Source organism: Phlebotomus papatasi, chromosome 2, assembly GCF_024763615.1.
Source record: "Phlebotomus papatasi isolate M1 chromosome 2, Ppap_2.1, whole genome shotgun sequence".
NCBI classification, from domain to species: Eukaryota; Metazoa; Arthropoda; class Insecta; order Diptera; family Psychodidae; genus Phlebotomus; species Phlebotomus papatasi.
In genome coordinates, this window is record NC_077223.1 from 103,360,042 (window position 1) to 103,387,916 (window position 27,875).

At 33.7% G+C, this 27,875-nt stretch overlaps 1 protein-coding gene across 1 annotated transcript in view; it reads left to right on the forward strand.

The window, feature by feature from the left end:
* Positions 1-27,875, forward strand: part of LOC129800522 (uncharacterized) — a 256,784-nt gene that overhangs the window by 162,560 nt on the left and 66,349 nt on the right. The window contains exon 4 of the mRNA XM_055844976.1: positions 12,006-12,163. Coding sequence (XP_055700951.1) covers positions 12,006-12,163 — 158 coding nt within the window. The remainder of the gene's footprint in view (positions 1-12,005; positions 12,164-27,875) is intronic.

Below are 27,875 nucleotides of genomic sequence, written 5' to 3' on the forward strand. Positions count from 1 at the left end.
GTCCCACGAAGTTCAAATATTCTAGAAAGCTGTAGCATTTGGTGAGATCTTTCGTTTAAGCCCTCATTCATCAAAATCGGTCACATAGAACCGGAGATATGATTTTTTGAATTTCGTGAACTTTGACCACTCATATCTCCGGTTCTATTGAAACCACAGCGCACATACGCACCATTTTGGAAACGTCCTAGACTGGACTACAACATACTGAAATTTGATTAACTTGCACAATGCCGTTTTTGAGAAAAATGATTTTGAATTTCGATGAATTTTGACGCTATCGCAGCGCCACCTGTGGTGACTTTTTGAACTTCCATCTGAAAGTGCTCATCGAGACGAAACCAAAAAGGTAAAATTTAGGCCGCTATGTTAATTAGAACCGGAGATAGAGGCCGGTCAATGTTCGAAATTTGACCCCTTATAGCTCGGGTCAGGGGTTATGGATCGACTTAAGGTTTTTTTTTTGTTTGATAGGTATAATCATCGGCTACAACATACTAAAATTTCAGCCCGATTGCATAAGGAATTTTTGAGTTATTTAACTTATAAGATTTAAAAATTTTCTTTTTAATAATAGCGCCCCTAGCGGTGGTTTTATGAACTTGCGATGTTAGAAGGAGAAGTGGCATTTCACGAGAGCTTTCCAAAAAGCCCTCATTTTTTAAATTCTGACAATTAGAACCGGAGTTATGGCCATTTTAAGAATTTTTTTTTGGACCCTTATAGCTCGGGTCAGGGGGGTCGGGGGACCTTAAGTTTGGTATTGATGGAAAGCTCTAAGGCCCAGCTATAACATACTAAAATTTGAGTCCGCTGAATGCCATAGGGGCGGAGCTATTGAGAAAACAAAAAAAGGGGGGTCTTCAAAATGGCGGAAGGAGGGGTGGGGGGTGGGGGGTCAATGCACCAAGTTGCAATTTTCATGCGATATATAACCTTTGCCGAAAACCGCAAGTCGATATCTTTTTTAGTTTAGGAGCTATTAAGCTCCAAAGAGCGGCCGGACGGCCGGCCGGACGGCCGGCCGGCCGGCCGGGAACGTAACTTAGCCCCCCATATATTCGTGATCAGGAAGTGGCGAAACACATTTTGGCCAAGTTTGAGCGCGATCGGAGGACATGAAATTTTGTTAGGATTATAGTAGGTGAGATTGTTAAGAATCTCACCTAATATATAGCACATTTACCATATATTAGTACATATTGTCTGTTGGATCAGCAATTGTGCAGACTGCAATTTGCATTCGTCAAAAATGACACATCGCTGCGTAGTGTTTGCAACGAACATAGACACAAAGAAAATTTAGTTAGCACAGTTGCTGATCCAATCAACGATTTCTTATCTAAAAATTAAATATTTCCAAAAATCACGTCTGTCTGAAGCTTCTCTTAATTAGTTTTTAATCAAAAGAAGCATAAAAACTAAGTAGTAAAGGCACTATACAATCAGAAATCGAGAAATTTCATATTTTAAACTTTTAGTACATGTCTGTGCTAAATGAAATTGTTAGCAAAACATCAAAATTTTGTGCTGAATTGTAGAATTTTCAAATTATTTTTCAAAGACATTATTTTTTTTATAGATACGGTAGACGATTTAATTTGTTTCATTAAAACAGGGGTGAGTAGGAACTGTTTTAAACCGAATAAATTTCAAAATAATTTTGTTTAGGTAGAGTTTTGTCCATTGACCTACAATTTTCATTTGACGTTTATTCAAACAGTTCTTTATTATTATCTCTTTATTATTTTTTTATAGATACGGTAGACGATTTAATTTGTTTCTTTAAAGCAGGGGTGAGTAGGAACTGTTTCAAATTTCAAACCGAATAAATTTCAAAATAATTTTGTCCAGGTAGCGTTTTGGCCATTGACCTACAATTTTCATTTGACGTTTATTCGGTTTCAAACAGTTCCTGCTCCTGCTTTAAAAGTCGAATTCTGTTGACTATTTTTCAATTCAGGTAACCTCGAATGAAGCAACTAAAATTTGCTGTGGCTTTTGAAGAAAATTATTATTATTTATTATTATTATTATTCAATTGTTAAAATTTATACTTATGCCTGGCGCACAATAACTTTTGTTTTGTAAACATATTTTTGACATTTCCATGAGAGTGAGTGATATCTAGATCTAGTCATCTCGCTCACTCTTATGGGAAATTGTGAAAACATGTTTATAAATAAAAGTTATTGTGCGCTGGGCATTATACTTCGGTTGTGTTGTTTTTTTTTAGCAAATCAGGAATTTACAATATAAAATCAGACATTTATTCAATTATAAATTGTAAGCCATAATTCTTATAATTATTTCAAAATAATTAGTAATTTTAATTAAAGATTAAAAACAAAAGATTGATTAAAGGGGTCCTAGTCAAAACCATGAAAAAGTCATGCCAGAATCCCGAACGGATTAAAATCCCGAAAAGCCAAGCTCTGGACGTCAATATCTCGAAAGGGCCTAAATCCCGAAAAGATTCAAAATTCCGAATGGATCGAAATCCCGAATGGATCGAAATCCCGAAAAGCCAAAATACCGAATTTTTAAAAGTGTCTTAGCTATTCCCACGATTACACCCGAGCTTGTTGTAGGTAAAGGGAAATATTTTGTGTTTTGGGAAATTATTCTACACATTATCCTCTGCATAATATCGTCTCTTTCAGGATTTTGACTATTCGGGATTTTGGCTTATGAAATTTTAACGTTCGGGAATTTTGATTTACGGAATTTGACTCATTCGGGATTTTGTCTCTTTGGGATTTTATTCTACACAATATCCTCTGCATAATATCGTCTCTTTCAGGATTTTCACTATTCGGGATTTTAGCTTATGAAATTTTAGCGTTCGGGAATTTTGATTTACGGAATTTTGACCCATTCTGGATTTTGCCTCTTTGGAATTTTATTCTACACAATATCCTCTGCATAATATCGTCTCTTTCAGGATTTTGACTATTTGGGATTTTGGCTTATGAAATTTTGGCGTTCGGGAATTTTGATTTACGGAATTTTGGCCCATTCGGGATTTTGTCTCTTTGGGATTTTATTCTACACAATATCCTCTGCATAATATCGTCTCTTTCAGGATTTTCACTATTCGGGATTTTAGCTTATGAAATTTTAGCGTTCGGGAATTTTGATTTACGGAATTTTGACCCATTCTGGATTTTGCCTCTTTGGAATTTTATTCTACACAATATCCTCTGCATAATATCGTCTCTTTCAGGATTTTGACTATTCGGGATTTTGGCTTATGAAATTTTGGCGTTCGGGAATTTTGATTTACGGAATTTTGGCCCATTCGGGATTTTGTCTCTTTGGGATTTTATTCTACACAATATCCTCTGCATAATATAGTCTCTTTCCGGGTTTTGACTATTCGGGATTTTGGCTTATGAAATTTTGGCGTTCGGGAATTTTGATTTACGGAATTTTGGCCCATTCGGGATTTTGTCTCTTTGGGATTTTATTCTACACAATATCCTCTGCATAATATAGTCTCTTTCAGGATTTTGACTATTCGGGATTTTGGCTTATGAAATTTTGGCTTTCGAGAATTTTGATTTACGGAATTTTGACCCATTCGGGATTTTGCCTCTTTGGGATTTTATCTTTTCGAGATTTTGACTTTTCGGATGTTGGCTTTCCCGATTTTGGCTTTTTGAATTTTTCCTTTTCAGAATATTGACTTTTCGGGATTTTGGCTTTCCGATATTTTGACCTAGTCGAAATTTCGACTCATTCGGAATTTTGCCTCTTCGTAATTTTGGGCGGCATCTGAATCTGATGAGGAATTTAGAATTTTTCAAGAATATCTATCTCAAAATCAGTAACTTATTTGATAGTAAAACAAAAAATATTGAAAAAACAACGATCTTCTCGGTTATTAAATTGATACTTTTGAAGTTTGAAGCTAATAAAAAAGTAGATCAGGTTAGCTATTTATGATTACCATAACATGCCCCTTGTCAGCAATAAAACAACTTTGTTGATTGGTGGCTAAATCTTCAGACCTGAATGTTATAATTAAAATGAAATTATTTGCTCGTGCATCAATAAACATCTAACTATGTGCTCTGCAGACTTTATAATGCACCACGATGAAGATTGCCAATTCATTTCCATAATCCATTTAAATTTTAAAAGGCAAAATTGCCTGTCACGACGTCGATTTCTGGGCGCTTCATCGTCTTTGGCTCTACTAAAGCAATGAAGAAGCCCCACATGGGTAATTCGTGCTGAATTGTGGAGCTTGGCAAATGGGTCACAAGATGAATTTATTTGCGCCAGAGCAAGATTCTCTTTCTGCCAACCAAGTGGTGGCATTTGAGGCATTTATCCGTTGAGTGTGGAATGAGAATAAAACAGCTGAAACTGGGTCATCAACCATCTCCCAAGAAAAGGTGTGCACATCCAAATGTTCTTGCGGGATGCTTAAAATTTAGAGCTGTGAGGGTGTCTCGTGGTTAAAGGTCGTCGGCGAGTTCGTGGGATTGTCCACTTGAGCAATATTTCGTTGACGCTTTTTCCAACTTGCGTTTTGCGAAAGAATCTCAAAATTAATTTCTGCTTTTTCTTATAGAGCTCAATGGGAGAACTCCGGGGATTAATGACTCAAGACTTTTACTAGTTCAACTTTGTCGTGGTTTGTTTTGTCGTTTATACATTGTATTTTATCTCTAAATGTTTTGGCGAATGGATTTGTCTTTTTGTGCCAAGTCACGAGACATCTATTTTTAATTGCCACAATTTTTTTTTGCTAAAGTGATTCGATTGGAATCTTTTTTTGCGGAGAGCTTACGCTTGGTATTTTATATGCTAATCCACAGGTGATCACAGTTACATTTCATGGTGCTCTTAAAAACAAAGTCAGTTGAATCAATCAAAAATTTTGCACTATTAATCAAAGATGGTATTTACGTTCTCTGATGACCAGAAAATATCAAAAATTCTGCTAATAAAATTGTTATTTAATTTATTTTAAAAATATGATTAGTTAAATCTGCAAATGTTTTGTAGTTCTAAATGATATAAGCATTTTTAATGACTAAAGATTTGTAAATTTAAAATACGTACTAGCTTGATATTGAGTTAGGTCTTACTTAATTATTTATCATTTATGTCTTACAAGTAAAAAAAATAAAAAAAATACAGTGGGACCTCGATAGAGTCAACTAAGGTAAAGTACCCTTACTCGACCGGGTTCCTCTATTCGACCGGTGGGTCAATTTTTGAATATTTAATGGTGAATTTCATCAATTTCTATGAATTTGTCACTGATTCGTATTATTTAAAGAATAATTGACCTATTAATGTTAGATCATACACAAAATATTATAGCAAATATAATTAAATTAAATAAATAAATCTACCGGTGGAATAGAGGAACCGGTCGAATAAAGGGTACTTTACCTTAATTATTTCCATGTCTGTTGACTCTATTGGATTCGTTGACTCTATCGGAGTCCGAAAAAATCAATTAAAGTGTAAAATTCTTATATAAATGGGTATTATTTTATGTTTGGACTAGATCATTGATAAATTCAACATGATAGTAGAATATTTTATTAAATTAATCCATTATATTCTATACCCTTTGGCCCCAAAAAATGTCGTGTGTTTAGGCAAAAGTTGGAGATTAAGGAATTATTTTTAAAAATATTTTTATTATTGGTAAATACACTTAGTCCCGGAATTATGCACATTTTCGGGACCGAAAAAACTCGCGAAATGGCATTATGCATCAAGAAAATTCGCATATCCACAGGAGATTTTTTTTTAATGAATTTGCTTAAATATTTTAATTTTCTGTTTTTGATCCAAATTTTCTTTTGATATCTGATACTTTAAATTAAAAATGTAACTTAAAATAATTTTACACGTTCTCTTTACAAGCGTAATTTTTATGATCGTTTATCATGTACATTTTTTAAAGAAGTAAGGTCTTTAAAATGTTCGAATAAACTTAGAAAAGTTTCTTCACTATGTTATACTCAAAAAATCTAGCATCCTGTACTTTTTTTTGTAATTCGAGTTCATTTTTTTTGTTTTTGCCATAATATTGTTCACTTACAAATTAATGATAACTCAAGATTCCTTACATTGTGATCATAGACCTAATCAAAAAATCTTAAGACAAGATAGAAAAGACAAGAGAACTTTTAATCGGTCAAAAAGCTTAAAATCACGTAAAGAAAATTATTTTGTTGGAAAATGATTACACGGTTAATAAACCTACGAATTTTATCACAAAATTACCGTGTCCTAAATATTTTTTCTTGTGTTCAAAGTATTACGATGATAGACAATAAGACTGGTTTTTATTTCGAAAAGATCAAATTAAGTCCTATAGTATTATTAGTTCAATAATACAAGAAAAGTTGACTCTATCGGAGTCAATTTGGGTCCAAATTGACTCTATCAAAGTCCGTAGAGTAAAAAAATAGCTGTTGACTCTAAAGGAAATTGACTCTATCGAGGTTCCACTGTATTTTGAAAATAGATTTTATTACCCGTCAAATCATTGCTCTATCTGACGATTTTACTCGGAGGTTTTTTGAATTGTAACGGTATATTCTAGTACATTCAGAGGAAATCTGTAGATTTTCGGCAGAATTTCTACCTAGAAAATCTGTAGATTTTCGGCAGAAATTCTGCCGAAAATCTGCAGATTCTCGGAAGAATTTCTGCATTGGAAATCTGCATAGTCTCCATTGTCTCAACAAAAATATTGTTGATTTATCAAGAAACTGTAGAAGTTACAAAGAAAATGGTATGCTCTGCTTAACAAGCATTACCGATTAAACTTTTTAGATAACTAAAAAAAAATGCGAGCAAAAATACTAATTTCTTAAAAATCGTCAATCGAATGATACAAACACACGAAATATAGGTCGACACTGTGTTTAAAGATATCACTTCATTATTCTCTACTTAGAACACGGCATCGCAGAATTCTATATTTTATATAAACACTGTCATATCACCAAATATCACTCTATTGAATTTTGCAAACTTCAGTGAAAAATATTCCATCTTTTCAGACACAGCTGTTTGGAAAGTCTGGAATGTAGAAAAATCTACAGAAAATCGGCAAAATTTGCGACAAAATTCGGCAAAATGACGAATTTTGTCCCAAGCCCAAATAAAATTCATAGGAATATCTACAGATTTCTCGGCAGATTTTCGGCAGAGGTGTAGATATTTTTTGCAGAAAACTTAAAGATATCTGACGAAATTATTTGACGGGTAAAGATTACTTTATTTTACAAATGATTAGTAAATTTTATTAACCTAAACCACGAACAACGAAATGTAAGCTATTAATATTACTGGCATCGTTTTTCGAGAAAATCTTTAAAAAAAAAAGTTTTGATAAATTTGTAAATTCGATAAATAATTAGTTAAACGGACAATTAATTAGTATTTTTCAATCCTGTTAATTGTGTTTTTCAATCCTTTGGACGATTCCTGAAATTCTCGCAACAGTTCGCAAACGTTTTTGCAGCAAACGTTTGCGAACTGTTGCTGACATTGTTGGCGATTGAAGTGTCAAGAATACCGAAATTCGAAATGACCGAACAATCAGCGCTAAAGCGGCGAGAATGTGAACTTGCACTTTAGGTTTTCGGTAGATTTTCGAACTGGCTTGGCTTTGGAGTGGCTTTGTCTCTTCGAAAGGTTATTACTGATCGGAGCCATTCTTTCTAATAAAAACTATAACACTTCGCTATCTAATTGTACCCTTGACTAATTCTGCCCCGGTCTCTCCTATAAGATATATGAATTCTTGTCCTCTCATACTAATTCTGTTACATAGAAATTTCATAATCTAATTGTTTTGCTCAAGAATTTATTTGTAATTAATCTCTAAAAGTTGTAGATCTAATTGCAAGATTGTCCAAATGACCCCATATCAGACAACAAGTGTTTAACATTTTAATGCAAGTACTTCTGCTTCTTGATTTCTCTTCACGTGACAATTTTTCCGCCCTTCGAGAAGCACGAAATTTTGCATCAAAGAAGTTGGATGAACTTTTTGCCATGGCTGCGCAACATTTACCGCAGAGCAATCACATTGAAATGTGATTGTTGATTTGAAGCAGCTGGTAATGCAATTTGACTTGGTTATTTCACATTAAAACTGGGTGTAGTTGGGAGGCAAAACAAGATCACATTTTGCACCACAAAATCGAGCAATTTCCATACTAAGTGCCTGGGTGCTTTTTTTCGCCGTTTAATCAGTGAAAGTTTTTCAAGTCTTGGCATTCTTGGTACATAGCATTAAGCTCGGTGTTATCGCGATTTGTGGCGCGTGATCGACATGTCTGGGCAAAAATGAAATATTTTGCAGAAAAAGAGACTTTGAGGACAGTGTTGGAGTGTGACCCACAATTTCACAGACACTTCCATGGACTCGTGCTGGAAATGTATCAATGGCTTTTCCCTCCAGGGGAATTCGTGACGCTTACGAGATCGCGCCAAATGAAATGGAAAGGTATGACTTTTTAGAGAGTCTGAAAAATTCCATAAGTACCCCATGGTTTGGCGAACGCCAAATATTGGCAGGTTTTGAGCCAATTTATGACGTATCTCGATTCGGTCGACCAGGAAAAATTGGCGCATTTGTGAACCATTAACTGGACATTATTGGGCAAAACTTGTGATCGCTAATTGGATGATTGCCAATACAAATTGCACCTCGACAGCCTACAATTTGTACATGTGATTTTTCCGATGGGAAAAAAGCCCCCTGATATTCGCATGCTTTTAGCGACAAACCGCACTATCAATTTTCTTGCAATTGCCCAACACTCACAAACTTCCACAACCAACGTGTAATTGATACCACTCAAAAATTTTGGCCCATCTTTCATGCCAATTGTGGAATCACTCAACTGGTCATCGCACTTGGCCAAAGAACCCTTGTTCGTTATCTCTCCACTGAACCCAGGTAGTGCCCCCATTTGTGATTCAGCAAGAAGGTCTTATTGACGTGTCTTTTCTTCACATCTTATTCATTAAATTGGCCAATGTTCCGCAGCTTTTTTTTCTGTGCTTCTTACCCAGACCAAATTCTCTTTCGATTTTGATCTGATGGATCTTTTTTGCTCGCTCTGTTTTTCGTCTTCTCTTCAAAAACTAGATTTGGCTGATTCTTGGCAGGAAATAGCAAGGTCGTCCGCTGCTTTAAAATCTTCCCCGCAAGGTCGGTCATTCTCAGCACTATAAATTGCTATTTAGTTCCCGAGAAATGATTTACTTTTCCTGAAGCCGGACATACCGGACAGAGGTATATGAGATATCACCTTTTGACCTTCTTGTGGGCATGAGAAGCACACTTGATAGCATGGAAAATGCAAAATAAGAATATCTCTTACAATGTAGCTCATAAAATATTACTATAAAAATTACTGCACTGGAAAAACAAACCGTTACCATTGACTAACTGCATTAGTTAAAACCGAAAAAATGCAATAAAATATTTATTACGTATAGTCGTTAAATATGGAATGCAATAAAAATTTATAGTATTTGAACCCCAAGTAGCAAAATCAAGGGATGGCAAAGCATCCTGCATCATACCTCAAAAGTACTTTCGCATCATTTACCATTTACCGGTTCTTAACCGATTTAATGATGATTTAAACGATGATTTTCATAAATCATTCAAAAGATCTCTATAAATAGTTTTAAAAGCAATAAAATTGATTTTCGGACAAAAATTACTTACCGGTTCATAACTGTTTCTTTACCCGTTCTCAACCGATTTGAACGTATTTATAACCCAATTAAAACATTGCCCAAAATACACCTCAGGAGTAATATAATTGAATTTCGGATAAAAATTAGTAATTAACTGGTTATAAACCCGCAAGGAACCGGTTCATAACCGACTATAATCACCCCTCAAATACAGATAAAATGAAGAGCCTCTCCGTGGTGTCACATATAAGATTAATATTAATATTAAGAAAAGCCGGAAAGAGAGGTATATAGTATGTAAAATTTCAAATGGAATATCACGTGTGTTAGAAAGAGTACACTGTAGTGGAGTAATACGATGAGTAAGATATTACTGTTCGTATTAATTACTTTCTGAATCGTATTATAGGCAATTCGAGAAAGTGCTATCAGGAAAGTGCTTTTGATCATATCCAATTCCTCATTCCACCAATGCAATGTGGTTTACCAACAATGTGGAGTAAGGTTTGTTGGGTAGACATAAGGGGCTCAAATAGAGCCTAGGTGTCTGCAGCCCACAGATCGTACCATGCTCCCTATACAATCTATCTATCTATAGGCAATTCGAGCAATTTTCCATGCGTGCCAACTGTGATTCGGTCAGTTTTCGAGCTATTGTATTACTGCCAACTTCGTACGCAGAGGGGAAATGTGAGAGAGAAGCAAAATAAAACAATTGCTATCTTTTTTTGCCATTCTCGCAGTTCAGAAAGTATTAATCTTAATATTAATCTTATATGTGACATGGTCATCTAAAACACATTTTGGAACAATCCGTAAAAACATGATTTTGGTGAAAAATGGGGGGCATGTTAATGGTCCCAGGGTCGACTTGTGGGAAGGTCCCTCGAAGGTCCCAAGTCTATCTCTAACCGTTTAGCCTCTAGGCGTGGTAATTCCCGGACTGACAGACAGAATAAAATTTACTTTTTATTGACCTAAACCTTACCTCGAGAAAATTACATAAGTGCTCTAAGTACAACTTTCAACATATTGACGTTATTGATAAGTAAGAATTACGTAATAATAGGGTAAGATACTTGCTAGAACTCAAGAATATCCCAAGTCATTTCAGTGATATGTAAATAAGGTTTTCATGATATTGTTTATACACTAGATCGAATGTTTGCTACATGGGGCTATAGACTTAGTTACACATCAGACAATTAATCCGTATTATAAGAAATATTCTTTTGGGTTAAATTCAATTTTATTTATCAAGATACGTTCTTAAAAGGTCGATATAGCGTTTTTACCGAGCGCTTTAACCTTTTTATCCTATCCGTAATGGCCTCTACACACTAGAAAAATTTATGTCCATATTGAAGAGTTTCTCTTGCACAAGCGTAGGAAATTTGCTTCAATATGGACATAAATTTCTCTAGTGTGTAGAGGCCATAAAGGAGACTTTCAAATACTCTCCAAAATGGGGCATAATTTCGGATTGTAGTTCGTCATTTGAGTAAAATCTGCATTTGGTGAACCATTTCTTTGGTTAAAACTCTCTTAAGTCTTGGTCTTGCGAATATGGAGCGACCGAATCTTTGATCTCATTGCTGTCAAATTTTGACAGATATTATTTAAAAGATAGCTGATTCGAGATACTTCCAAGATTTTTTTTTAGTGGAGCCATCCATGATGTGTAAGTCTACTCTAAAAGTTGTTTTCTTTTATTTTTAAAAAATAGACACGGCGTTCTAATAGAGTGAATGCTATGCTTTGCGAAATTTTAAATTTATCTCTATACTTCATGCGAGCAACTCATAATCCGCTATGAAGAAAAGCTGTGCTTCAAAAAAAAATGTTTCTTAGTGAATTCATTGAACTTCTTTCCTCGCAAAGACAAATAAAAAAAAGAACTTGACGATTTAATTGTTTTGCGTGATGTCTCTATCTTACAAATAATTTGCAAAAACGGAAAAGTGTGCAAAAAGAAATCTCACCAAAACACAACATTGGTCGGAAATAGTGAATTCTGTGAAAAGTCTTAAGATTGAGGAAAGAAGTAGCTATACAACTTCTCACATTTTATGAATCTCCCAATGAATAATTCATAAGAATCTTAACGACTGCTTGTACTTGGTTTCACTTTTTCTTCATTGTGGCGTGAGGAAAAATAGCATATACATATGTTTATTTTTGTTAAGACACTGCATAGACTTAAGGAAAATATGCGGGAAGGAAGATGAGGGAGTTAACAAGTTGTAAATTAATTTCCAACAAATGTGTCTTATTTTGTATTTTGTTTTGTTTTATTTTAGGAACACATACAAGAAGTCTTGGATAAATGGACACAGATTGATGATGAAATATGGGCCAAAGTGATAGTTTTTGAGAGGAATCGACGAGTGGCGAAAGCTTACGCGAGGGCTCCTGTACTCACAATAAATGGTTCAGATGATGGATTTGATGGAATGCGGTGAGTCATTATTTATTTTAAACTTTTTTAAATTAATTGAAAAATTGCGACAATTGGTACAAAATCTAATTGAGGGGAAATCAGAGTTGATTAGAACAGTTAATCGTAGAACAAAGATTGAAGATTAGAATTTATTTAGATTTAGAATTTAAGGGTATAAATTAACTGATGGTAATGTGATCTTCTGACTTGGAAGTTGACCCTAGTTCCCGAAGGACTACTCAGGGAATTGTCTAGTGCTAACACGAGTTTGATAGTAACGTAGTGATCTAGTAACCCAGTACACAGAAATAAATATTCCGGAAAATTGTTCGTAAATGTTTGTGAATTGTAAATCGTATAACCCACAAACAAGTTTGTAAAAGCTTGTATTATTTTCACAAACACTGTTCGTAAAATGATCATTTATCAAGCATTTTTTGTACTTTTACAAACATTTGTTCGCAAGTGTTCGTAAAAAAAAAGTTCGTAAAATTTTGTGATTTGTTCGTATTTTTTTGCGAGACAAACAAAAATTTACGAACAAATGTTTGTAAAAGAATAAAAAAAATGCTTGCCAAGTTTTGCTCTTTTACAAACATTTGTTCGTAAATTTTTGTTTGTCTCTCAAAAAAATACGAACAAATCACAAAATCTTACGAACTTTTTCTACGAACTCTGCTTGTTGAAAAATGCTTGTTAAATAATCATTTTACGAACAATGTTTGTGAAAAAGTACAAGCTTTTATGAACTTGTTTATGGATTATACTATTTACGAACAGTTCGTAAGTCCCCAATAGGAATTTACAAACATTTACGAACAATTTTTATGAATTATTTTTTTCTGTGTACTGGTTTACTACTTCTACAAAAAGAATTTTAGAAGACAGCTTACAAAACTTTACCTCCAAGGTTTACTAAATCAACAATATCATAAGTGTTTGAGGACAAATTGAATTTGCAATAATCAAATAATTTTGCGACTTCGCAATTATACTTTTTTCCATCTTTGTAAATGAAATTGCAAAATTTAAATAAGTACCTTTCTACTAATTTTTTCTGCATTATTCTCTCAATGACTCTTAACCTCTTCCGATCGTCTCCCTTTCAATCAGATAAGTTTAATTCTCTCAATGAACACCTCTCTGTGAATTTTTTCTCTGTTTTCACTACTTTTTCTACAATTGTTTAAAAATTTAAATAAACAATGGAAGATTGATGGTGTTAGGTCTGAATGAATGTGTGCATGCTTGAGGAACGTTCCACCGAAAAGATCCAAATAAATCCCAATTTGCATACATTTAGTAAAATAGCAATTAGTAATTAAATAATGCTAAATATATCTTTCTAATATTAACTATGTTTTACAGTGTATTGTATCTCAAATAACGGTAAACTTATGTTGATCTCATCAAAAAAAAATCGATTATTATTGCCCAACAAGACAAACTAAGCGATAGTGGAAGATTTATCACTCTGCTCTCCAAGAACAATAAGCTATTAAAAATTGTAGTCAGCATGATCTCAATTGCAATTGATTTTGCTCCTATTTTTCCACCATTTTGATCTCATTTTCCAACAATTTTTCTATCACCCTAAAACCGTTTCGTGTGGCACAAAAGCCTTGTCATGTTGACTGTCAAATTAAATTAATTGCCAAGCGCAAGAGAGTTGCCAAAGTAAGAAGTGAAGTAGTTTTGAATTTTATGTGTTGTCTTTTGTGCAATTCAATTGGCAAATTCACTCCTTTTTGCTAAAAGCACAGCCCCAATAGCTCCTCCGAAAGTGTCTATTGATCTGTTTTGATCTCGTGCACCCATTCGCCTCCGGGGGCTCCATTACAAGCTCCAGAGTAATAAGATCTCTTGTATAATGTACATATATATTTATATTATGTATAAAATTGTTCCACCTTTCCCTTTCAACAATTGAGAGTTCTATGATGCATGACACGTGCTTTTTGCACCAAAGCGCACTCATTTGAATTTGTGCAAGAGAAATTCCATTAGATCAACAGAGTTGAAAAATTTACAGATTCAAGATTGACATAAAATTGATTGTCTCTGCAGATGTTCCTCTTTCTATTCGTCATTGAATTTTAGTTTCAACCTTGTATTAGTCAATGTAGTGCTCCCACAGAAAAATCCCAAAATTCCCTATGTATCCTCATTAGGAGTAGTGGAGGTAGTAGAGATATTTTTCAAAGACAATATCACAATTTGACCACTGAGGAAGGCGCACTGCAGCTCCGAGAGCTTTCACAAAGAATCTTGTGTTTGTTCTTGCCCCTGAAAAGAGAAGCATTACTGACACACCCGGAAGGAGGTTATCTCCCTAAATTTTTAAAATTCTACACAATGTCAGTTATCGCAAATAGAGAAAACACGGAAATTCGACCTGGTTCTTCTCCTTCTTTATTCTCTAGCCAACGATTCGGAGCTGGACGGCTCCTTCCTCACGTCTAGAATATACATAAGTTATCGTTCGAATGTTCTTGAGTAAATTATTTTTAAATCTTCTTCTCAAAGAAAACCATTTGAAACCATTCATCTTGTGTATAGTTGCAATTGCATATCTATTGCTCACATGAATTATAACATTAAGATAAAAAAATCGTTTTTCTAGTGCAAAAATCATAAAAAATCGTTACCATTTAAAACATTTTGATTATGTAGGGCAGAGGTGTGCAAAAACAGTTGAAACCGAATAAATGTCAAAATAAGTTTGTTCTAGTAGCGTTTTGACCATTGACGTACACGTTTCATTTGAAGTTAATTCGGTTTCAACGGTTCTTGCACACCTCTGATGTAGGGGAAAGCTTTGATCGTTCGCACATACGCTACCTTCGAACACTTCGTATTTCTTCCGTATTCATTTATGAATCTTATCCATGGCTATATATTTCAATAGCTAGTCTTAAATCCCACCTTTCCTGAAAAAATTGGGAGTCTAATACTTTTTTTCCTAGTTTCAGTAAGCATAAATTAAAAACAGGTCCAAAATTGTAATTTTAATGTGTAATACTTCATACGATTTTGCACAATTAATATCACTTTTCTGAAAAACGACTATCACAGGAGATAGAGGGGTTATTAGGGTTTATAATTTATGTAAAAACCTTTTGGGATGAAGAAGGCCGCTTTTGTGGGTGGAAGAAATTTCACAAACTTGACTCACATTGATCGATTGCACATAGAAGACATTGCTTCTTCGCACATTTTCCAGGAAACTTCATTTTAGATGTGATCCCTCATATTCACATCTATTGTAATCTACCGATTTGATCCACCACTAAAAAGTAAAAACTTAAAAATCTTAAAGTTGATAAACAAGAAGTAATTTGACTCAAATAGACCGCAGTTGAGTATTTTTTAAGCAATTTCGCATTTCTTTGATGTAAAAATATTTTTCAAGCTTGCACAAACTGAATGTGCAATTAAATAATCACATCTACAATAAGCTCATACAGTTTACAACTGGTTTTTGAGATTCTTTGACATAACCTCACTTTTGTGTTGTTTTTCACGTGAAAGAAAAAAATTGTCCGTGAGAGAATGTTTTGTGAAAATTTTGGCCTGTTCACCTGCTGAAGCTCAATCTCTGTGCTAAATCCCGATTCCTGTAGCTGTAGGGACATAGAAATCTTTAATGAAGCGCATTCAAACGTTTTTGTGCATATCCGGCTCCGTGAAGGAATGGTGGAATCTTGCGTGGTCTTCTCGCTTGCAGAGTTTTAGTCAATTTTTAGCTTTAAAAACTTATTGATTCGTGTAAATTTGGTGATATTTGAACTATTTAAGACAGTATTCATCAGATTTAACCGTTTCCGGAGTGAAATTCTCATAGAATCAAGCAAAAAAACATCTCTCAGAAAAGTTCCGAAAAATTAGCATTAAAACGTTTTATTCCTTGTAAAAACGGTTTAATCAAGTAGATTAGAGTTCCCTTTAAACAATGATGTGCAACTTTTAGTGTCCGGTGCAAAACTTAAGGTAAAAATAGCGTGATCAATGATGACGTGAATCGTGTACGAAGATGGAAACTTGATTGAACTTTCGCACAAATCGCCATTAAGTTTTCATTTTCCTTTAGAGGAAAATCTGGGGATTTCCTGGGATTATCTGAGGTGGGATTATGAACCCTATAAGTAAGAGATTTTTTGGTATAGTTGGAGGATCGATTCGGTTTGCATGGTAGTCAGAAAAAATCACTGAACTTGAACATCATTTTTGTGTGCGAAAGTTCAAAGCCTCCCCCTACTTCGCGTTATTTTATTTGTGCCCACAAATATCAATTGAAATTGAAATCTTATCTAGAAAACTCCTCTTTGTTTTTTTCGTTTCAACTCTGTATTTAAGCAATAATATAAGTAGGGATTTCTTACTGATCAATTTGGCTTGTAAAACTTTTCGCGTGCGGTTTTATTGCACATATAATTGAAAAATATAAATGTTTATTTGGAAAGGAACATGAGGAGAAGGTATATTCTTAAGGATTACACCTGCTGTTTGATACTAATCGCTATTGATAGTCAAATTGGTGGATTTGGCAACACTCAGTCCCATTTAAAATGAATTAATCAAGAGAGAAACAAGAAGAATATTGAGTGATAAAACTCCCACTAAAGGCGGATTTCTATTCTAATAAATTTTAGTCATTTTGTCTCTAGGTGGAATTTTCTATACATAAATTTAATTTTTGGCTTGGCTGACTTTTGGGACATAACCTAACTGGCTATTAATAAAACAAGAGAGCCCAAAGCTGGCATGTCATCACCGGGTGAATATTTCTATGGAAATTTACATATTGGCGACATATTGTGGTATGAGATCCGTCTTTGGGTTTGGTTTTTGACTTGAAAAAGTCATCGGAATCGGGTGGTTAGTCTATAAAATTAAAAATTTTTCCTCGTTACCTAATGCAAAACACCACATGATTAATCGTTTGGCAAATTGTAGGACAGTGTCGTGTGAATATGGGGGTTTAATAGCCGTCAGCCAATTGTGTCTTTTGTATGCATAAAAATATCTTATTTAATTTTTTTTTAACAACAACTCCCTGTTGACATGAAAATTTCTACTTTGGAGACTTTTGCCCTTCAGTGTTCATTATTTATTCCACATAGTGAAGCTCTTGGCGCGGAATTCTTTGGAGGAGGAAGAGAAAGATGTATGGCTAAATATCATTATTACGACAAATTGATATTTTTTACCACAAAATACCAACTAGTCATTTTGGCCTGTGAGGAAATTTTTCTGCAGGCTCAGATAGTTTATCATTTTTCTTATGCATTGCATTGTTGCGATGTGGAGACGCTGAAATAAAAGAGAAAGTATAAGCGTGTGTTATGTTTTTTTTCGTGCAAAATAATCGCGCGATTCGGTTAAATTGAGTGGAAAAACAGTCTTCAAGAAAGAGAGCTTTATATCACTGGGGACTAGGCAATTCAGGTAGCTAAAATTGATTCCGGTTCCACATCAACAAACCTTAAATTTCCGCCAATTTAGCCAAAAAACTTTATAATCTTCTTGGAAAGTTTTTCCCATAAAATTTAAGCAAGGGAAATTTAAAAAAACAAATAAGATGAAAAATCAATTGTGTCTGTATCCAAATTGGCTTGGTCCGCTTGGTTGGTTACTTGAAAATCAAAAGCTTTCATCATAATGCTAATTAATTTGCACTATTTTCAGTAATTGATAAAGCTGTGCTTTACAGAGTGAAGGGTTATTAAACTTTGAACTCTTAATATTGCACGAAGTAACAATAATCTCTAAAAAATTGGAGTGTTCTCAAAACCTGTATTTTCAATTTAGATTATTCAATTCTAACAATTGGAATTTTGACTTTATTTTATAAAAATGTCTCCCTAGGAGTTTTTTTTACCATAAACAGGTAGAAATGACGGTTATCTATAGCGAAAATATATCAAACACCGTAGATGCGGGTGATTTTGCACTAAACACTGAGAAAAATGGGGGTGCGATTAACTTTTTTCCTCATAATTTTAACACTTTTTAGGTGTAAAAATATATCAACATTTTTTTATGTTAATTTTACACCTTTTTAAGGGTAAAATTTACATGAAAAAGAGTAATTTTAACCCCTAAAATACCTAAAAACCATAATATTTGCACCGATTTCGTATCAATACTGCAGGGTAAAATAAACATTTCCGGAATGTTATTTTAACTTTTTCGGATTTCTCTCAGTGAAGGGATGACTTTTCACCCCTATTTTTCGTAAGCTTTTCTTTAAGTTTAGAATTTGGCGCAGGGACCATAGGATGGTCTAAAGCAGAGGTGTGCAAGAACCGTTTGAAACCGAACAAACGTCAAATGAAACTTGTACGTAAATGGTCAAAACGCTACCCGGACAAACTTATTTTGACGTTTATTCGATTTCAAACGGTTCTTGCACACCTCTGCTTTAGACCATCCTATGGTCCCTGCGCCATCCTTAAGTCCTACAATCAAACCAAAGCTTGCGAACAGCAAGGGTTTCAAAGTTACCTGCATCTACGGTACTTTAGATTTCAAAAATTATAATCCCGTCATATTCCGTGATAAAAATAAAGACTTAAATCAAAACAAATAAAATACCTAAAAAATACCGAAATTTTAACTAAAATTTGTGAAACTGTTATTTCTTTTGCATTTACCACTTAAACTTGATAAAGTTTTTGTCAACATACGTTAATTATACTAGAATACATATTCTTGTCATTATGTTTACGTTATAACATCATAATATCCAGAATATAACTTTCTCAAAGGAATAATATCAGTAAATGATTGTAAACGTTGAAATAATTAAAGTTTATTCTTTTTGGGAAATTTTTATGGATTATGTTGACTTGTTTTAAAATTAGAGTTTACTAAAAACTACCAAAGTGTCTTACTTATAAATTATTATCATTTTGATCTGTGTACTTCACTCAACTGCAAACGTTGAGATTTTAGGGACTTTGGGATTTTTTTGGTGTAATTACATTAATTTTTTTTTCCAAATTTCGCTCAGAGATAAATATTTTAATAATAACAATAACCAACCATTACACAAAAAGTACATATTGTGCATAAAATCAAGAATTTATATATAGAATATAACTGAAATATATCAAAACATACTTCAAACACAATTTCAACTTTTCGCAAGGGATGAGTCCAAGCCTATTTTTAGGGTTGGTATATGATTTAAAAATTACTGAGACCCTAGCCCCCGGCGAAGTGTTTTTTCATATGGAGCTGTTTGAAGCCAATTCACAAATTGATCAGAAACTCAGCTTACACTTCTTAGAACAAGACCGCATTTAGACAGATATATGGAGAGTCTTGTATACAAGGCTCACATGAATTTTGACATATATCGTGTAACGATCACGAGTGCAGAAAAATTCCCATACACATTTGTATACGAAAGTAAGAAATTGGCTTCAATTTTGAAGGCCACTCACCGGGGACTAGCTGAGACTCAAGCCAAAAAGGACTATCAGTCCTTGAGAAATTAATAATATCCTTCTGAAAATTGAAAAGTTTGACATTCTATTTCTCAAAATCGGCATAACCGATATTTATGAAATTAGACCTAAAGTGGATATATAATTTAAGCTTTAATGCTTCAGGCACAACTTTTAGATCAGGAAAATTTCATAAAGTCAAAATATACATCCCTTTCTTTCTTAAAAGCTTGGTATATGTCTATCTTACTCTTTCGCACTCTTTTTCTTCTTTTAAACATCACACCATGTTAAATTGAGTTCAGTTTAATTTCGAGGCCGGAGGCGAAAGCGTGGGATAGACTTATATATGTTTTGTTATAATATATAAAAAACATATGTTTTGATATTGAAATTTTAATGTGCAAGTGCGACACCACGATAAGATAAAATGTCTCTATAATAACCAAAATTTGTCAACAAAATGTCTCAATTGTAGTAAAAGAAAATGACTTACATTTTTTATATATTTTTATTTTTATTTTTATTTTTTTTTAGATATAAAAAAACAAACATGTTTTTTAGATAGGGGAAGACTTCGCACACTCTGGCTTCGAACAATTTATATTTTTCTCATTTCCCTTTAATGAAATTAATCTAATTTTTTAGGAAATGTGTTTCTTAAAACTTAAAATATATCGCCATAAGGTTAGATTATTTAAAAAAGAATTGGGAAAAATATAAAGTGTTCGAACCCAGAGTATGTGCAAAGCCTAAAAGCCTTCCCCTATAACAAATGCTTCTTGGGATTAATATTTTTGAACTAAAGTGACTTTAGGGGTATCCCAATACTTATTCTCTCAATTTTTCGAATTCACTGTCAATTTGTACTTTTTAAAATGAGTTCTAAAATATTCAGCAATCGTTTAATTTATTTCTGTATTGACCAAAAGCCATGGTCACCAAAAATTGTCTTATTTAATTTTGAGATTTTTATTGTCTGACTTATCTTTGGAGACTTATCTGGTGGATTTCTCTGATTTTATATATAAACTGGAAAATTAATTTATTTCAGATTTCGTTATGTGTTCATTAAAATGTGCACGCGACAAGGTCGTCTAGTTCTTATATGTAGATTTTATAGTGATTTCTTATATGATTTTTCAATTCACCTTCTCTCGCGTAAGATATCCAAGTGCGAAAGACTTAGTACCAGTCACTTTCTTGAATATATTTTCATGAGTGGTGTACATGGGCAAAATTAAGAGCGACAACGCCCTGCTTCAATCACGCACAACACCAACAATTGCGCTCCTATATTGCATTATAATTGCCATTCAATCTATATATCTTATAAAAATATAACAATTATGGCGGAATAGCGAAATGATTGGATCGGAGCATTAAATTGAATGTCCTTGTCATACCCTTTCTGTAAAGTAATAATAAATGTGGAAGCAAATATTACATTGTCAAAGATTTCATCCGCTTCTTTTGCAATAATTCTTGTCTCCTATGCATTGTTATTTGGGTCTCGCTCAAAATTATATCCAAAAGATTGAGAAATATTGCTACAAGACATATTTTCCTTCAATCTTTTTTTTCTTCTGAGAAGTTGCTACTCAAATTAAATCGACGAGGTGTTAATTTCCTAATCTCGTGCCTCTATCACCCATAATCACCTTCATTAACTAATCTGTCGCTCTTCAAAGGCATCCGCAATTGATTTTTCCGGTAGAGCTTCTTCTTAACTGATCGCTAGTCTTTTAAATTAGTTGATAATATGGTTTTTCAGCAATAAACACACAGAAAAAAAATGTCAAAGATTTCGAGTCTGAACAAACACAGAAAAGTGATATCTTCCAAAACTGGCCAACAAAGAAGTGTCGCTATAACGAAAAATTCACGGTAAACAAGTTCTGCTCAGGTTGGCTTTTTTTTCAACTTCTTTGCGTCTTTGGATTTCTTGTATTAACATTTATTGATCTGAGGTGATCACTTGAAGTTCTTGGTTGGAACCACACGGAATTCCATCCCAATGTTGGGAGTATGGAGAAGTTCAAGGTGCACCAAAAACCACATACAGCTGAATTAGGCGGATAAATGGCAAGAAATGAGTTCCAAGAAATCACCCAGAGCGCTGGTACATCTGCAAGGATGAACCATTTTCAGTGCTAACGACTCTCTGGGCCTTCTTTGGACTGGTTGAGAGTCACTTTCGGTTGTTAAATTGGCCACACATTAACGATTAAACTTAATTCACAAGATTCTTTTTCTGCATTATCAGAACTATAGCCAAGTGATTGCGTAGGGGAGGGTGGGGCAATTCCACGCACGCATAAATTAATATATCAGAATCGTGCAATATTTTTTTTCAAAAAGCCCATATCAACTACACTTATCAAGTCTGAACTACAGTCCATAAACATGATAGGGTAAGGGCTCATAATTTTGGACAGTTTCTTATTTTGGACACTTTGAGGATAAAATTGGACACTAAAAATAAATTGATTAAAATGATGGGTTTTTATTCCAATATTTGATGAATAATGAATTCTATCTAAATATTTGTTCTTTTTAGAAGATTTTAACACTAAATACGTTAAATTTTGAATATGATTTGAGTTAAAATTGCTTTGTTGAAAATTCAGTGTGAGAAATTGCTTACAAGATATATGACAGAACTTCGTGTTTACTTCAGTCTAATTTAGTTTTTGGTGAAGTACTAACAATGTTTCTTCGCTTTTTTGAGTGATATTATTGAATATTCATTGAAAGTTGTGTTGATTCACGTTAGTAGTGATTTGTACATTTGACCTGAAGTGAGATTTGCCTTGTGAATTAGATTTTTCGTGTGAAAAATGGGAAATTTTTTATATTAATCTATATTAATCTTCTAAAAAATAATAACTTTAGCTGTTTGACACTCCCACACCCTTCCCTACTTCTTCAAGCGCATTTAAAGGACTTTTTTTGGATTTTAGAATGTACAAATGTAAATGCAATAATAATTGCTACTGTAGATGTAATAAAATCACTTCAAGACCTTGATAATTAAAACTTAACGACAGTTTTGCGGCAATTCAAAAAGATGCTGAGGGAAAGTTTGGGATCATAAAATGAAAATTTTGGTTCAGCAATAGTAATTAAAATAAATTTATTCTCAATCTGTCAGGGCTAAGAATAAACTGAGATTCTGTTTAAATATTCTTTGTTTATTTTACGTAAATTGTCGAGATATTGAGAGGAGAATAGACTTTTCTGCAAACAAATGCAATTTTTTCATTAAAAGATAAATAAAAGAAGTAGTTTTTTTCAGAATTTAAAAAAAGAATGTAGGACTAAGAAAAAATACTCAGATCATGAAAACCATTTTAATACAAATTAGAAAATAAAACCGGAACTAACAAAAACTATATGAAATTTTCGACTAAGCAAGAAATTCTGGGACGAAGATTCTTCAAAGTCGGTTCGTTTGAAATTCAGATATCAACAGAAAGTACCGCGTTAAACAAGAATGAACTCGGATTTTAGTCCGAAGGGAGCAAATTTTGAAATTATATCAGCTAATCTATTGAATTATGTTGGATAATCTCCCAAAAGAAATGTTTTCGAATGCAATGAGCAAGAATTTTCTTTAAAAAAATCGAATTTATTAATATTTTTATTTATTTAGTTTTATAATTATTTATTTATTTATTTAGCGGTCTTAAATTATTTTTAGTTTCATGCTTTTTCCTATAAATTGTTAAATGTTGTGTAAGGGGAAGGGAGAAAGTTACCTACCCCTATCTTACTACGCCCTTGGGACTAGAGAATTAGAAGGTCAAACCGATCAAACCATTTCGTTGCCGTTCTGGTAATATTGGTTTCCGGTCTTTGGTGACTTTCTCCCATTCCGTAAAACAAAAAGAGCTAGAGATGTTTTTTATCAAATACAAACATTTCTTAAGCCAAGAAAAAGTCAAGTGTGGGTCGAATGAGTTATTTTCCTTGTTTTAATTAGAATAAGGGAAAAGCACCAGCGATCGGCAGTGTTCCTCGGATCGTCAGGTTAATATTGTAATGTAGCTTCAAATAAAATTAATATTTAAAAATTATTAGCTACTTTTTACCATTTAACTCTCACAAGAATGCAGTGCATTAGCTCAGATTTAATTTATAAAACCAGTTTTTCATGGCACACCTGATTAAATTCATGACGGTCCGAGGTACAGAGTACATATTTGCAATTAGACCTATTTTTTATTAATTTATTGTAAAAATTTAAAACGAAAATGCACAGATATAGTTAAATGGATCACTACTAAACCGATTAGCATACACAAAAATACCAAACAGTGTTTTGAAGCTTATATTTTCAACTAAATATTGAGCATGTCTCTTAACATTCCGATCCGTGGTACTCTTCCCTTATTTCTCTGTAAATTGAGAAATTTTCCTTCTCGTAAATTAAGAAATATATTATATAAGCACACAATTTATTTACTAGAATGAAATGCAAGATTAATGCTTTATTTAGATTTTTTTGCTTAAGAACTCAGATAAATCTTCAGTCTGAAACCCGTATTAAGCCGGCTTCAGACTTGAGGCTCATGCCAGTTCCTCGCCAAGATGGCTTAGTTAGTTGATCAATGAGGTTGAGCCAGAAACTTTTCAAATCTAAATTGCAACTTAGTGCTTCTTAGACTTTGACAACATTGAATCTGGCGGGCTGTCTAATAGCTATCAAATGTGTTATCAAAACGCATTTGACAGATTTTATTTCTAAATTTCAACTAAGGCGATTTAAGCGATCTTCAGACGATTTAGCCCAGTTCCTGAAAGTCTCAAAATCGTAAATAGCAATAAATTTGTCAGTTTTACAAAATCTAATAAATCATTTGCCTTTAATAAATTCAATCTAGAGAAGTTAAGCCGTATGGCTAAGTCTTAGATCTGAAGCCTGCATTACTAAAGGCGACTTTTCTGCTTAAGCCCTAAGTCTATTTAGGGAATTAACCAAAACCCGATATTTTCAGACTATGACTTAAGCAATAAGTCTCAGCCATAAAACGGTCTTCAGACAAGAGGTTTATCGCAGTTGCCGAACGTTTCAAAATCCTACATAATAATTAATTTTATTGGTTTTTCAGAATGTAATTGATCATTTGGCCTTAATAATCCAATTTTAAGTCCAAATTTTCCAAAAGTTCTTTACTGATAAGAAATTAAAGAAATTAAGCAATACGACTAAGCCTTACGCGGGCTTTAGACCTAAGGCTTAGCCATATGGCTTAACTGCTCTAATTTTTTATCAATCACGATTTTTGGAAAAATTTAAGTTAGGATTAGATTTTTAAACATAAATGACCTATTAGGCTTTCAAAAAGCAATAAAATTGTTCGCTATTTAGGATTTTGAGGCCTTCAGGAACTGGGCTAAACCTTTAGTCTGAAAACTGCTTTAGGTCTGAAGCCTGTATAATGCCGGCTTCAGACTGAAGGTTTAGCCCAGTTCCCGAAGGTCTCAAAAATCTAAATAACAAGCAATTTTATTAATTTTTCAAAATCTAATAAATCATTTGCTCTTATAAACCAAACCTAAACAACAATTTTCTAAAAAATCATGCCTGATTAGGAATTAGGGGAGTTAAGCCATATGGCTAAGTCTCAGGTCTGAAGCTGAAGCTTTAGCCTGAAACCCATCTTAGCTTCTCAACCAGATTTAAACTCCACCTCTATCTTTGGTTTTAATCCCAATTTGGAAAAACCAGGGCACAAAAATCTTGAATGATCAATAGCTGGCTGTCGAAGAAGTCTAAAGCCGCCTGCACATGATGATTGATGATGGACAAGGTCTCTGCCGTGAATCCATAATTGCAAGTTTCTCTTGCACATCGCGAGTATCAATTGAAATCAAGTTCACTTTCGAAATTTAATGAAGTTTGCGGAGGATGAATTGGACGTTTTGTTTGTTGATTTCTTGCCAGACTTAAGAAAAAAATATTGAGCAAGGTTTTTGCTCTTTCAATTGCACAAACTTCTTGGAAGATTTTTATTATGGCATTTTTGACCAGTCTTCCCTCGGCTTTAGCCTTATTTATGTGACACCATTTTTAAATTAATGCTACACCTTGTGTGATTTTTTATTGGAAGCTCGATGAAAAATTTTTTGAATAACTAAGTAAGTTTGGGAGGACTTCTTAATGATTTTCCTCAGCCGGTTTTTTTTTTGGATTTTGCGTCAGGTGATATTCTAGAAATTTAATTTGGCGCCAATGATCTCAACATAGAGTTGGACAGCTTAATCACGTCTTGGCGAAGAAGTTGTTTCTTTGAAGCTCAACTGGCATTTCCTGATACCAATTTGAGTGGTTCAATCTTTGTGATATTTACAGACTTTTCCACCCATTAGCATTCAAGTTGTGTCAGGCAAGGTGAAAATTGGCAGGAATTTTAATAACGCTTAAGAACAAGGTGATAGAACAAATTATAAAGTAGTTCTCTATCCAATTCTCCTGATTCTTAATGTTTTCAATAAAATTTTATGAGGCATCTGGAAGGTGTCGTGCAATTCAATCCTCTAACCATTTAAATACAATAAAAATAATGGTGCAATGTTTAAAGAGTTTAGCGTATTTATCCAATGTATCAATTGACAATTGATATAATTCAACTGAAATTATTGTATCTCTAATTAAATTAATTAACACTCTTCAACAATAACTCCACAAATGTTTACTCGCAAATTGTTAAAGGTGGACAACGTGGACAACAGTACAACAAAAGTACCCATTGCAACTAAATAAATATGACACATTGTAGTTTTATTACACATCCAACGATCTTTTTCGGTGCCGAAGAAGTGAATGGTTAGCTTTTTTTCCATGGAGAGTTGTCGTGAATGGAACAAGTATAAATAGCGACTAAGAGACTTGGTAGAATTCCAATGAAAAAAGACTTATAGAGAGTGTTTGAAGAAGAGGTGCAAAATACAAATAATGTAGAAAGAGGAGATAGTTCAAATCGATTTTATTATCCACAAATGGTATCCCAATAAACAAATTGCTATTTATTTGAGATCAATTCTTCGTGAGAAGGAGGTGTTGAATTTCCAGCCCAGGAAACTCCAACTTAAGACGAATTTCTATGGTTAAAATAGCGAGTTGTAGTGTTTAAATACGTGACATAAATACATGGGTGTAATTTAAACCAGCACCAAAGTATTTATATTATTACCAAAGTTGCAACATTGTTTGAAAGTTATATCTCTGATGCGCCTTTTCGTTTGTCCAATAAATCAAAAATACCTTGCTAATTAATGTTTAAAAATTAAGGGAATCGGAAGAAGTGCATCGAATAGATAAATCGATTATTACTTAATCAAAGCTTCAACCCATTGTTAATATCTTGACCTGACTCAGACCCTTAGGCCCTTCTTAAATCTATTATATATAAGTCACTGTGTAGATGTCAGTTCTTCTATTAAGGATACAACGGTTATATAATTTAAAAGTCGTGAGTCGCTTTTGCTCTCTAGAACGGTACTGAAACAAGGTGTCCGTTGTGAAAAGGAGTCAATCTTGGTTTGACCAAGGAATGGGAAGCATCGAACTCCGGTTTCTTAAATTACGGTACGGAGAGTGGATAATTGGTTACTCCAGAACCCTAGATCATAACTGTTCTTCAATTCCGAACCCCTACGAAGTTAGCGTACTTATCCATTCATCCGAAACATTACCTCTAAAATTTAGGCAGGCCCTTATCTTTGTGAACTTAATGACTAGACCACTAGAAACTATTGAAGCGTGTTTTCGAGCGAAACTTACCAATCGATGATGGTTATAGACAGGAGGATGACATTAGCTCTAAAAACTGCGACCAGTTTTAGTGTAATTTTTTTTCCAGTTTTCGTACATATTTCACGAGATATCTCCGAAACTATGTAGGTTACCAATTTGGGGTTTTCGGTTGCCTATTCTATATTAAATTGGCTTTTACTTCGTATTTGTATTATTTCCTAATTCATTCTACAATGACAGAAAACAGCTAATAAACTCAAAAGTTTTTCCGGCACGCTAGAAACATATGGAAAACATAGGAAATGTCATGCCCCTGGTTATAGAGACTCCGGTAAAGTTTTGCCTCACATATGGGACCAAATTTTTTCGTATAACCATCCTGTAGCGGTACCATCCAAAAAAAACTCTCCATTATTTCCTCTTCCCATTTAAGAGTAGATAAGGCTCATAGATCTCCTTATCCTTTTCTATCCTTTCTGTATCGAGTGGCTGTGCTACTGTGGAAACTATGGTT